This window comes from Aplidium turbinatum, chromosome 8 (assembly GCF_918807975.1).
Source record: "Aplidium turbinatum chromosome 8, kaAplTurb1.1, whole genome shotgun sequence".
In the NCBI taxonomy this organism is placed as follows: domain Eukaryota; kingdom Metazoa; phylum Chordata; class Ascidiacea; order Aplousobranchia; family Polyclinidae; genus Aplidium; species Aplidium turbinatum.
Window position 1 is genome coordinate 19,897,239 of NC_137479.1, and position 13,722 is coordinate 19,910,960.

At 38.7% G+C, this 13,722-nt stretch overlaps 1 protein-coding gene across 1 annotated transcript; it reads left to right on the forward strand.

Moving 5' to 3' along the window:
• Positions 1 to 560: 560 nt before the first annotated feature.
• On the forward strand, positions 561 to 13,514 carry LOC145776403 (splicing factor 3B subunit 3-like). Its single transcript, XM_082587804.1, has 26 exons — positions 561 to 687; positions 1,352 to 1,551; positions 1,678 to 1,771; positions 2,018 to 2,238; positions 2,696 to 2,902; positions 3,309 to 3,419; positions 3,704 to 3,834; positions 4,206 to 4,371; positions 5,039 to 5,134; positions 5,239 to 5,311; positions 5,544 to 5,695; positions 6,075 to 6,230; positions 6,367 to 6,522; positions 6,882 to 7,019; positions 7,193 to 7,303; positions 7,756 to 7,922; positions 8,270 to 8,444; positions 8,843 to 8,998; positions 9,117 to 9,326; positions 9,402 to 9,527; positions 9,649 to 9,861; positions 9,982 to 10,080; positions 12,321 to 12,464; positions 12,685 to 12,789; positions 12,986 to 13,081; positions 13,237 to 13,514. Exons 1-26 carry the CDS (start codon positions 585 to 587, stop codon positions 13,279 to 13,281), a joined length of 3,651 nt encoding a protein of 1,216 aa, XP_082443930.1. The 5' UTR covers positions 561 to 584; the 3' UTR covers positions 13,282 to 13,514.
• Positions 13,515 to 13,722: the final 208 nt, after the last annotated feature.

Below are 13,722 nucleotides of genomic sequence, written 5' to 3' on the forward strand. Positions count from 1 at the left end.
TTCAGCTTTTCCATGCCCATCCCGCTGCCATTTGTTGCTGTATTGAGCCATCTTGTTTTGAGGTGGCATTTCCTCTTCCTCTGCTGATCAAACCAAGCATGATATCTTTTTTCAGTAATGTGCTTCTCATGATGTGGTCAAAATATGAAAGTTTCTGGATGATTCTAGCTTCTAAGGATATGTCTGGTTTAATTTGGTCCTAAATATGTTTATTTGTTACTTTTGCTGTCCAAGGAACATGCAGCATCCTTCTCCAACACCATAATTTGAAAGCGTCAAACCATCAATTCTTTTTCTGTCTGGTTTGTTCATGTTTCACAACCATAAGTTGTAATTGGAAATATTGTATTTTTGATCAGCTATTTTGTTTCCAGGTTGACATCTTTGCTCTTTTAAATGCTATTCTTTCCAACCAGTGCATTTCTTCTCAGGGTTATTTCTGGTGACTAGGCTAATTATGATAAGAGTAGGCTAGTTACTTGCATGTAATGTTGCTTTAGTTACCCTATACTACCCTATAGTACATATAGTATAAAAACAGTAAATCAATTTTTTTTTATAGCCTTGGTAGTTAGGCTGCAATCATGTTTTTGTATGGACTAACTCTTCAAAGAGCGAGCTTAATCACACATGCTGTGCATGGGAACTTCTCTGGAACTAAACAGCAGGAAATTGCTGTTGCAAGGGGTAAGCTTTTTTGCATATAATATGCGGGTCTGCTACTATTCGGTGAGTCTGATTCGGTGAGTTCCTAACCCCTAACCCTAAAACGGCAATGATAATTAGGCTACGGTACCCAATAATTAAAAAAAAAAATTGAAAAAATCCCCCGTTAAGGGATCGGACTCACCGAAACGGGCCATTCCTATAATATGCACTATGCAAGGTAAGTTTTTGCTTGCATAAAAGAATGAAAAAACAAATTTACATTTCATATTCAAAGGGGCAGTAAAAGGCTGCATTTATACTTACAATTTTGAACTACACTGCAGTAATTCTGTGAATTATACATATCTAGTGTCAAGCATATTTACACGTTACTATTTACACGATATATCACAGCTATCCACTCCAGCACAGCTTCACTTGTACAAACTTTTTTGTTAACATTACAGTTCAGCATAATGGTGTTGGACTATTGCTTGACTGAGACAGCTCTGCTGGTACTTTTTAATCCTTATTACATTCAAACCAACAATCCAAATACAAGTTTTCCCCAATAGGCCAGCATTGAAACAGTTGTACCTTAGTAGCCTAATACAGTATTTGGAAGCATGATAAAGTTGTTTTGGTGTTGACCAGTTCTTCCTACCTTCGTTAGTTTTTGATGAAGTAAGCGTTATTTCTTCAGGGAAACTCCTCGAATTGTTGAAACCTGATCCAAACACTGGTAAAGTTCACACATTAATTACTATCGAAGTATTTGGAGAAATAAGATGCATCATGGCGTTCCGGTTGACTGGAGGCCACAAAGACTATGTAGTATGTGGATCAGATTCTGGAAGAATTGCTATTCTTGAATATGTTCCTAACAAGAACAAGTTTGAAAAGGTATTTCATGTGACTGATTTTTTTCAATAAACATGATTTTTATTTAACTATTTGTTGAAGAGTTTAGAACAATTTTAATATTTTGTATTAGATATGCTGTTAAGTTATTGGAATATTTTTGCTTAGGTGCATCTAGAAACATTTGGAAAGAGTGGGTGCAGAAGAATTGTTCCCGGCCAATATCTTGCGATTGATCCTAAAGGAAGAGCTGTGATGATTGGTAAATTTTTGAACTTTATGTGTTTGATACTGTATAGTGTATATATTATATATATATATATATTATATATATATATACTGTATATATAATGTGTTTGGTTTCCTATTCAGATATACTTTTAATTTATGAACTTTCTGTTTAAGATATTTATAAATTTTATGTATTAAGTCACAGTCTTCATCATCTGTCAATGTAAGTTTCTGTTGTTTATTTTAGTTAATTTATGTACCGTACACAATTTTCTAGGTGCACTTGAAAAACAAAAACTGGTATACATTCTCAACCGTGATTCACAAGCTCGACTTACCATATCTTCACCACTCGAAGCTCATAAAGCAAACACATTGGTTTACCAAATGGTTGGAGTTGATGTTGGATTTGAAAATCCAATGTTTGCTTGTCTTGAGCTTGACTATGAAGAGGCTGACAATGATCCGACTGGTGAAGCTGTTCAAACCACCCAACAAGTAAGCTACACCAGATGAATTACTAGCCTACTGTATGTCATGTTGACAGGACCTCACCAACAGTATCATTCTTTTTTCCTTCTTCAAATGTTAAAATCAATGTGGAGAAAACAGTGTTTTGTTGGCAGGAATTTAGTCTCTATGCTCTGATCTGTACGTTATTTTCTATGATAAACAAACTGAGAATAAGTCATTGAAGTAAAGTGGTTTCTAATTTTAACACAATCATTACCTCATCATCATCTACAATATTAATTCTAAGTACGTAGAACTTTTATTAGTGTTTTGCTGCAGTCAGTAACTTAGCATGACTTAAATGAAATCATACTGTTTTAAAACATTTAAATGATACAGTACAAGTACTATAAGCTTTCAGCACATGTTCTGTGCATTACGAATTCGATTTTAAAAATTTTCCTGTCAGCAACTTCTCATCGTCTATTTTTCAACGTTTTAGACCCTCACTTTCTATGAACTTGATCTTGGCCTCAATCACGTTGTGAGAAAGTACAGCGAACCATTAGATGACAGAGCCAACCACTTGATATCAGTTCCTGGAGGTAACGACGGTCCTGGAGGAGTTATTGTTTGTGCCGAGAATTATCTTACTTACAAAAATTTTGGCGATCAGCCTGATATCCGAACACCCATTCCACGACGTAGGGTGAGTAAAACACTGTTTAACAAAATTTGTTCATTATCAAATAATGTTACTTTAATAAATTACACATGTTTTTAAGTGCTATACTCATTTGGTGCTTTTATTTGCAACATCTGCAATTCTGCATCCTATTTTTTGAATGTATATATGTATTGAAGATGTTTATCAACTGCAAACAAGGACACGGTTTTGACATTTCTAATTTATTTTGATATACTAGCAATATACCTCTATAAACAGTCCAACCTCAACAACAGACGCAAGAAATAGCCAAGTCAACAGAGATAAAAAGATAGTGTTTGCATCTGTCCAACTTTGATATATAATTTTGCTGTACAAGCATTTAACATCAAACGTGTGTCCATGGAGGTGAGATCATAGCGAATTGTGCCTTTTTCTACTTTTGCAGAATGATCTCGATGATCCAGAGCGTGGAATGATTATCGTATGTAGTGCAACTCACAAAACAAAATCTATGTTTTTCTTCCTAGTCCAGACAGAGCAGGGTGATATATTTAAGGTAAAACTTTCTGTTATTTTCTCGTGTTTATTTCTGAAGTTCTCATGCAATACCAAAGTGCAAAATTCTACTTTGCGTTTACAAGAATTCGGCTTTTAACATGATATTTTTTCCAAGATAAGAAACTTTTTAATTAATTGGACATTGTTTCAAAAAAATGTATATATATTTTATAAAAAAATCTTCAATTTAAAATTCTGTGTTCAAAATGATATGGACTTACCTTGTATTTACGTCACTGTGAGGAACGTTTACACTCCTGACCGAATATTTCCTTTGTTTAGTTAACTCTTGAAACAGATGAAGACATGGTGACTGAGATTCGACTAAAGTACTTCGATTCTGTTCCCGTGGCTTCTGCTATGTGTGTTTTAAGAACTGGTTTTCTTTTTGTCGCGTCTGAGCTTGGCAATCAGTAAGTGATATTGTTACTACGTTACCAGTCGGCAATTCATCAGTTTTGATCAAAGTGAACAAAGATTAATTTGCTGATTGGCATGACTGCTCAGTGGTAATGTAATAAAATGCTCTGTCTTTTGGGATGTTTTGCTTAACAAGTATATTGTGTATATATATAGCATAGTTAGTAATGTTATCGTAGTTCCCTTGCCTGTTCAAACTATAAGGCGCTGTTTGGTACGACGTACGTCTGGTTTACTGAATGCATGACTGCATGTATGGGCTAAAATTGACTAGTGACCACTGCTCCTAATTTTCGCTTGTTTCGTATTATTTACAGTATATTGTCAGGTTTTTAATTTTTTTTTTACTTTTCTATCTTTTCAGTTGTCTGTATCAGATTGCTCATCTTGGCGATGACGACGATGAAACGGAGTTCTCCAGCGCAATGCCCTTGGAAGAGGGAGATACGTTTTTCTATGCTCCTAGACCCTTACGCAATCTTGTACTTGTAGATGAGCTGGACAGCTTGTCGCCGATAATGGCTTGCCAGGTTGGTAGAAGAGTTGACTTTGTTATTGTCATTCACAAAATCATTTAATCAATTTTTTATTGTTGATGATAGTGTGAAGGTAGCTGCTCACTTTGTCTTTTATTGGGCAATGGGCATTTCACGCATCAGGAATTTTAATTAGTAACATTGTTTGGTTGTCTCCAGTATAGTCGAGGTTGTATGCACTGTCTATGTCAACGTGCATGCTTTAAATTTGACGAGGTTGGTCAACTATGCTCGATAACAGTCAAAATCGTGGGTAGAATTTGCTACTCAGAGTTAGTAGTTGATAAATGTAGTCATATATAACTATCATTTCAAAAAAGACACCAAGTGCATTTAGCTTAGGGTTGGAAACCAAAATTCGATGAATCTGCCCCCAGGTAACTGCACAATTGCACATGTTTAGTTGTTTTCCCGTTGTCAAGGCCTGTGTAGTGTGTAGCCTATATTCGGCGTCACGACGACATGGCTGACACCTTTTTCTCTCGGCTAATTTAAGTGATAGACCTTCGACTCCAATTTACAAGTAAAGCTCAAACAATTAAAAACTGTTGTAACCATCTTGATCGATTTCCTTAGCACTTGACCAAAACTTGACTTTTTCGGGTATTTTATTTTGGACTTGTTGCTTATGCTACGTCCCAGATATTGACTCGTTTTTCAGATATCTGATCTTGCAAATGAAGATACACCGCAACTGTATGTCACATGCGGCAGAGGTGCCAGATCATCGCTGAGAGTGTTAAGACATGGTTTGGAGGTGAGTACCATTTCTGAATGCCAATGAAGATAAGTGTTTTTGAAAAGATCTGTTTACTCGTGCTAAGGCAGCTTGTACGGAATAGTTCATTGATTTCTTTACAGGTGTCAGAGATGGCTGTGTCTGAACTTCCTGGTAATCCCAACGCCGTGTGGACGGTTAAGATTCGTGAAGAAGGTAGGAAGAACCAACAATTTTAATGTAACTTTCATTTAAAATATTTTTGTCTGCAATTTTGAGTAAAAACGTACAGAGCTCGAAATACATAATCTAAACTCATATCCAGCAAACGTTTCGAAAACTGTACAGTTTTCACTTTCAGTGCTACAAATCGAATGGTCTGTTTTTGATTGAAGCAGTGAAACTTTTCTCAAGGTTTTGACGTTGAGGTAATATCTGTCGATTGCAGAGGAATACGATTCGTACATTGTCGTGTCTTTCGTCAACGCTACTCTGGTTCTTTCCATCGGCGAAACCGTTGAAGAAGTCACAGATTCCGGTTTCCTTGGAACAACCCCAACATTGTCCTGTTCCTTGCTCGGAGAAAATGCTCTAGTGCAGGTATACGGTCTGCTTCACTTGCTGCTTAAATGAATGAGAATTTATTTCGGCCACCTTGCCTATGTTTTGTTCCTTTGTGGGACGTGTGGCATACGATGGATGGGTTATTTTGATCGTCCGTGTCAAGAGTTTATTTAAGTATTCCCATGCAACAAGGGTTTAGTAGCACTCTACAATACATGTTATCTGGAAATTGCAACGTTTCTTGGTGGCAAAAATGCATTTCGCGCCCTTTGTCTAATGGATTGAATATCTGAACCTATTGTTTTGGTAAAATCAATTTCCTTACTTTTTAGACTCAGATATTGAATTAGTTGTTGTTGTAATCTTATTATCATCATTGCATTTTCCCAGTTTGAACTTTATTTTGCCAAATTAGGTGTATCCTGAAGGCATACGCCACATCCGGGCGGACAAGCGTGTCAACGAATGGAAGACTCCTGGAAAGAAAACGATTCTCAAGTGCGCTGTCAATCAACGACAGGTGGTCATCGCATTGACTGGCGGAGAACTTGTCTACTTTGAGATGGATCCGGTAAGACCAGCGTTCATTTTTTAAACCCTACCTTAACTTGTATAAAGTGCTCGAATTTCTGAATTCGCATTCGTTGCAATGAAAGCTTTATATCGCTCGCTTTGGTGCGAATCATAACATTAATGATTTTCAACAGTCGGGGCAACTCAACGAGTACACGGAGCGTAAGGAGATGAACAGCGACATCGTGTGTATGGACCTCGGAAAGGTACCACCTAGTGAACAAAGGACAAGGTTCTTGGCCGTCGGTCTTGCTGACAACACCGTCCGTGTCATCTCCTTGGACCCCCAGGTAGAGTGTGTTTCCATTATGATGAGCAGATGCATTTGTGACCGTATGGTGTGCAGAGGATTCCTCAACTGTTTCTTGATCAATGTCATCATAATATTTCCCAAGACGCAAAGCAACAATGTTGCGTTGTGTATCTGTGTTAAAAAAGTAAACGTGTATTAGCTGTCGAAATTCTATTATTACTGTATAAACAGTAGCAGATATCATTTCAACTTGACTTACTTGATTTCATCACACATCACTGTTTGAAAAGACTTTAGTGAACGAGATGTCTGATTGTATTCTATTTTATTTTTGCATGCAATTTTCAAACAAACAACGTAAATTTTGAAAAATTGACGTTGTATTTTTCTTTTCAGGATTGCTTGCAACCATTGAGCATGCAAGCTCTTCCATTCTTGCCCGAGTCGGTTTGCATCATAGAGATCGGAGGAGGAGAGGACGAGACTGGGGCGCAAAGAGCATCCGGGGGCTTGGTGCTGAATATCGGTCTTCAGGTAACTCGTTAATCTCCAATTGAAGAAAAACTTCGCCATTGATGTATCTTAATATTTTGTTCACCTTGCTACTTTTAATACAATTAAATGTTGAATTAACAAAATTCTTTGCTGTGAAATTATATTTGTAAAGCCGCATGGGCATTTTAAAGGTTTGAATGTCACTTTTACAGAATGGAGTTTTGCTTCGCACTTCGTTGGACAACGTGACTGGAGACCTATCTGATACCAGGACTCGCTATCTCGGCAGCAGACCAGTCAAGTTATTCCGTGTCGTCATGCAGGTGTGGTTGTCGTTTGTTGTAACGTTATGTCATGAAGGATGAAAAGCTTTATAAAGATAGAGAAGTTTTATTCGAAGATATTTTAGCCATTGTAGCAGATTTTGCGTGGATAAAAACGATATGTTTCAACACGGAAGAGCTAATGTGTTGCAAGCAGCGATTGAACGCGCATTGATGACAGAGCATCTTTAAATACATTATTGAACATAACGAAATGCAGCGAATATTTTACCACTTTTCTCCATCTGATCCTGTCCGTCTCATCTTGCTCCTTAAGTCCAACCTCGTCTTCCTCATTTTTCATCTGCTCTTTATATCAACAGTGGTGATAGCAATCATACTTAATCGAAAATATTGTCTTCTCAATGATTGAATCAGAACACTAATCGTTTTGTTTTTAAACCTTTCCTTTGAAATCAGCTTGTTAACATCAGAGTGACCTTCACACGCAGGGTTCAGATGCTGTCCTCGCCATGTCAAGCAGGACCTGGCTCAGCTACCAACATCAGAACCGTTTCCACTTGACGCCTCTCTCCTACGACAGCCTCGAGTTTGCCTCTGGGTTCGCATCCGAGCAGTGCCCGGAGGGTATTGTTGCTATCTCAACTAACACACTGAGGTAATGTGATGGACTGATGGTTGGGGTCTCTAAGCAGCATGAGAATCATCGCTATTGAGGCGCTTACTAACTCAATATGTCATAATGCAAGTTCTATGCTTTTTTAAGTAAAACGTTTTGGTTCGAGTTATGGAAGCGTGATGTAGTTTAAAAAAAAGTAGTATGTGTGGATTGTTGATACAAAGTATGACACGATCGCTTTCTTCGTAGTGTAACATCTGCAGCATGGTATTAAAGGCAACGCAACGAAAATATTCGCTCAATTCCAACCGATGTTGTTGCTTATATTGAAGAAGCTAGTGAAACCTTTTGTCATTTTACGAATTGAACTGAACTGCTATGTTCAGGATTTTGGCCCTTGAGAAGCTCGGCACGGTCTTCAACCAGGTGTCCACCAGCCTTCAATGCACTCCTCGAAGATTCGCGATCCATGGAGATTCTGGACATGCGATCATATTGGAAACCGACCACAACACGTACACGGAGGAAACAAAGGAATTGCGCAAACAACAGATGGCAGAGGTTTTTCGCCTGCTGTTTTCATATTTTGTGGGCAAAGGATAGACAGAGTAAAAACTTTTGTCGCATCCAGGCTAATGTTCGGTCGGTGCAAGGAAGGAAGTAAATCTTCGTGTCTCTTTTGAAACATGTCTTAAGTGTCTTGCCAAGGCACAGCTGCCTGCTCTCAATTGGTATCGAACCGACGGCCTTTTGAATTTCGTATCAGCGCTCACACCTCTTGGTCACACAGTGGAAGAAACTTTCCCTTAAGAGAATCTTGTCATCTTCACGCAGTTGTTAGAAGTATGTACAACGAGCTATGCGTTTGATTTCGTATTCGAATAAAGTCACCCAGTCACTAATCGTTGTGTAAAATCCTGCAATAAAGATTTTTTATTATATCTCCGAGATTTTGTCAGGAAATGATCGAAGCTGCCGGAGAAGATGAAAGAGAACTGGCAGCTGAAATGACAGCTGCATTTTTACGCGAATCTCTTCCTGAAGATAAATTTGGATCGCCGAAAGCTGGACCTGGAATGTGGTCGTCCCTCATCCGCGTCATAAACCCCAGCACGGTAATTGCTTGCGCATGGATTTGTCAAGGGACGTGACTTCTAACTGCGCAATAACAAATGCCGTTCCGTGATGCAATCGTACAGTGTTCGTAGTTGTTCATATTTTATTATTTTTTAGGGTGAAACACTAGAAAGAATAACGTTGGAGCAGAACGAGGCCGCTGTCAGCGTCGCGGTGTGCAAATTCTCGAACCAGGACGATCAGACCTTTGTCTTGGTTGGAGTGGCCAAGGATTTGCAGCTCAACCCACGGCAAGCGAAGGGAGGCGGCGAAATCCACACTTACGCTATTAATGAGGAAGGCAATGGCTTGCAACTCTTGCATAAGGCAAGTACCAAATGCTAGAGTATTCTAACAGAACAACCTTGTATTGAAGTCAACAATATCTCTCTCCATTTGCAGACGATCGTGGAAGAAGTTCCGTCAGCAATCTGTCCATACCAGGGCCGTGTTCTCATTGGAATCGGCAAGCTGCTTCGTGTGTACGATCTCGGGAAAAAGAAACTGCTGAGGAAATGCGAGAACAAGGTAAAAACTTTTAATGAAACGAAAACGTTTTTTTTTTCGGCAAAAACAAACGTTGTCACAATGTTCCATGACATTTGTGAAATGATTGCTTCCGAAACGAACACTCCTATTATTTCTCCAGCACATTTCGAACTACATCATGAGCATCCACGCGATCGGCCATCGCATCGTCGTGTGCGACGTCCAGGAATCGGCGCACTGGGTTCGATACCGTCGAGCTGAAAACCAACTTGTCGTGTTTGCTGACGACACCTACCCCAGATGGGTGACCGCTGCTGCCATCCTCGATTGGAACACTGTTGCTGTTTCCGATAAGTTTGGAAATATTGCCATAGTAAGTTGAACAAAATCAATGCCTAGAATTGATTTTGCTTTGTTTTGGCTGTTCATAAGTTTCCCGTGCAAGTTTTTCATTTGTGAGCAAATTGTTAATGAACTTGATCTTTCTTCTCAGCTTCGTTTGCCTACCGATACTAACGATGACGTACAAGACGACCCAAGCGGAACCAAAGCTCTGTGGACGAGGGGGATTCTGAACGGAGCGATGCAGAAGGTCGTCACTGCGTCCATGTTTGAATAGGAGAAAACTTATTATTGTGATGTACCGATTACCTTGAACACCAAAATTCTTGCTAGTATGTGAAACTGCGGGTTAGGCTGGCGCAAAATCTCGAAAAAAAATTTTTTTTCTTTTAAATTTTTCGTCAGTTTGTAATATTGTTCCTTTTGGTAAATGTATCTCCTATACCAAATTTCACAAAAAAATATTAACGTTTGACCCTGGTTTGAATTTTTTCAAAATATTGAATTTTCGCTTATCCCTGAAACTGCTCACTCGCTATCTTCTAATGCACTCTAGCATCTTAATGGACACAATAAGAGGCAGTAACACAAACTTGTAGCAAGCAAAGTGGTTTAATAGCAACTCCATGAACACTGACACGTGTATTACTTTCAAAATGTCGAATTCTACCACATTTCAGACATGATTTTCTTTGTGCACCGTTCACTGTAGTGAATATGAACTGCTTTCAGTTTCTTGAATCATTTGACGATGTTTATCGATTTTCACAGGCCAACAAATTTATTTTTATATAAAGGCAGGACATGTGAGAGTCATTTTAAGGTATTTCGAGGCCCCTGATTCTGAAAATGCACTAAGTTTTATGGAATTGGCTCTAGTTTTTGAGATAGCCAAGATTCCAGCTACCACTTTTGATAACTAAATCTTTACCTACTACAGTAGGCTAGGTGGTAGAAATGGTTTTGAGAAAAAAGCTTAACCTTGCTCCAAAACATTACTGAAGGTATTGAGGTTACTCTCAGTCATGCCCGTTTTCCTATTGATTCAAGCAAATCACCACTTGAAACAAGAGAGGGCAAACAAAAAACAGAAATAGCAACGTCCACGCAATGACTGCCTTGCACACTCCATGTAAACATGATGTTCCAACTTCATTCGAACATGCTCACCGTACAGAAGTATCAATTTTCATGGTGATTCCACGGCTCTCTTTATACCATGGCACTCTGAACTTCTTAGCCTTGAGCCCAGAAACGGGTTTGAGTGCAATGTTTGCATACTTTAGGAGGAACCCAGGACTTATCTTGATCACCCAGCTTCATGTCAAAGTAATAATAATGCTTGTTTTTATATAGCGCTGCATCTATCGCAGAATGCGTTGCTCCTCTGCGTTGCTTCATGCAGTAAAATATATCTGGGTTGTTTGTGGAGCATCCTATTTGTCAAAGGCGTATTTTATTAACCTATATGCCATTTCTTTAGCCTATAGACCAGAAAAAACTTCTTGCACCAAAGACTTGGCCTTAGCAAAGGCTTAGAATGAAATTTCATTTGTACAGTATCCATTTCCGTAGGCCTACCTTTTCAATATAAAGCTGCATTCATAAACACATGACTTTCTGGATATTTTTCTTGTGATGTAGGCCTACTGATTCACAACTGTTTTCATTGAATATTTATGTCTCCCTTACGTTAAACACAGTTCATTTCAACCTTTGCTTGCGTTTTGAACTTTCGTGCAATATGAACCAATTGAACTAGACAAGTGCAATTATGACATCATAATGGTAAACAGGGCTGAAAATAAGTAATTTGCTAATTGAAAGGTTTTGAGTAACGATTTCAAAAATATTTTCATTGTCGAATATCTCGAAAACTAGAGCCAATTCGAAAAAACTAAGCGCATTTTCGGAATCAGGGGCCCTGAAATACTCTAAAATGACTCTCATCTTTTGTGCCAAAAATTTTTGTTGGTCTATATGTTATAGATTCACTGACTGCGAAAAGGCTGTAAAATCAACAAAAATGACACTAAAAGCATGCGCTATTAGTGACTCTCAGACTTGGAGCAGGGTGAAGATGTTCCACGTGGAAGTTAACAGAGGAAGTGACGTCACAAATCACGTGGTCAAATTTTGAGAAATCCCCTTTTCAGATACTGCTAAACCACTTCAAAATTTACTAATTTTTCAGAAAAATTCAGAATTTCTCCTTGGGTGAACCAGGGTCAAAGGTCAAAACCCAACAAAAATTTTTGGTTTGCAAATATCAGTGAGCAAAATGGAACATTATTCCAAACTGACAAAAATTTTAAAGAACATCAAGAAAAATGAGCCACCCTACTGCGGGTGTTCGAAAGAGCGAAATCCAACTCATGTTTACGCCGCGAGCGTCACAGCTGTTATTTGAATATTTCAACTCATTTACGAAAGACGTTATACTTTGAGTCCATCAAAAAAGTGGAATCAAATTTGGCTTTTCTGTTTCAGTGTGAGGTCCTTTGTGGCTATCATGTCGGTGAGACGATATTATCGCTACAGAAGACTACTCTCATCCCTGGAGGATCAGATTCCTTGGTTTACACAACCATGTCAGGAGGAATAGGAATGCTAGTGCCATTTACATCTCATGAAGTAAGATGTGCAGCAGCTAAGCCACAATTATTGCGGAAATCGAGTCAATGTGTTTTCTGTTTAAAAAGCGTCATGCCGAATAAATACTTTACCCATTTTTATTAGGCTTAGTGGTAAATGCAAACCAGTTTAAGTTACTGTGCGTCAAGAGTTACTTTCAATATTCGCCTGACTTTTATCAAATGCACGATGCAATCATTTTCATCGTTTTCTATCCTAGGATCATGATTTCTTCCAACATCTTGAGATGCACATGCGAAACGAAGCTCCTCCGATCCTGGGATGCGATCACCTTGCATACCGATCCTACTACTTTCCTGTCAAGGTATCTTAGTCAATTAGTCATACAAGCCAAAACGTATGTGTTGAGCGTGTTACGCCACCTGGGAACACTTAACGATTGTATTTTGGTAGTAATTCTTGTATTGAACTTCCTCTCTGCACTGACTTCTACGACGTTTATTTTGCATCAATATCATTGCCAAACAGTTTCTAGTAAGTTTGACCTGGATGCATTTTAGAACGTCATCGATGGCGATTTGTGCGAACTGTTCAATTCCATCGACAGTTCTAAGCAGAAGACAATTGCGGACGAGCTGGACAGAATCCCTTCAGAGGTGAGAGTTCGTCTGACCAATCATGTGAAGTTTGTGTGATTACCATAGTGAAAGTTTAGTGTTCGGAAGCGAAATACTGTATTTTGGTTCTAGTCGGATGTTGCGAGAGATCAATCGTGTAGCTGAAAATTGACTTGAAATTCGGCTTGCTTTAGGTATCGAAGAAACTAGAAGACATTCGAACAAGATACGCGTTCTGATGGACCAATTTTCTGCCTAAAGATTATACAATCATAACAGAGCTCACTCTCAACTTCAACGGTTATTCATAATCGGCTGCAGTGGACACGATATGGAAATTGGCCGTTTGTTGTGACATTCTTTTAATCACTGACTGCTATTTTAGACTGTCATGGAATAAAATGTTTTGTACTCCATTGTAACATTTGCAATCTTTGATCATCCTTTCCTGTCTCGCTGGCAAGCTATTCTTTAGAACAGAGACGTGTAAACCGTGGACGTGTAAACCGTTTTGGCCCGCGGAAAGATTATTTAAAATCCTGAACCTTTTCGCGCGCCAAAACGTTTTAGCTTGCTGGCTACGGTTATTTAAATTCCCGAACTTGTGGCCCGCGAGACGATTTTTATTTGTCTCAAGCTTGCAACGTTTAGTAAACAATATTTTTTAGTTGGTTGTTGTC

Excerpts from the sequence above, each read along its gene's own strand:
- LOC145776403 (XM_082587804.1), top strand. The coding sequence starts at position 585 with ATGTTTTTGTATGGACTAACTCTTCAAAGAGCGAGCTTAATCACACAT. Across the intron at positions 3,420-3,703 it reads AGCAGGGTGATATATTTAAG|TTAACTCTTGAAACAGATGA; the intron begins GTAAAACTTTCT and ends TCCTTTGTTTAG. Across the intron at positions 4,372-5,038 it reads CGCCGATAATGGCTTGCCAG|ATATCTGATCTTGCAAATGA; the intron begins GTTGGTAGAAGA and ends CTCGTTTTTCAG.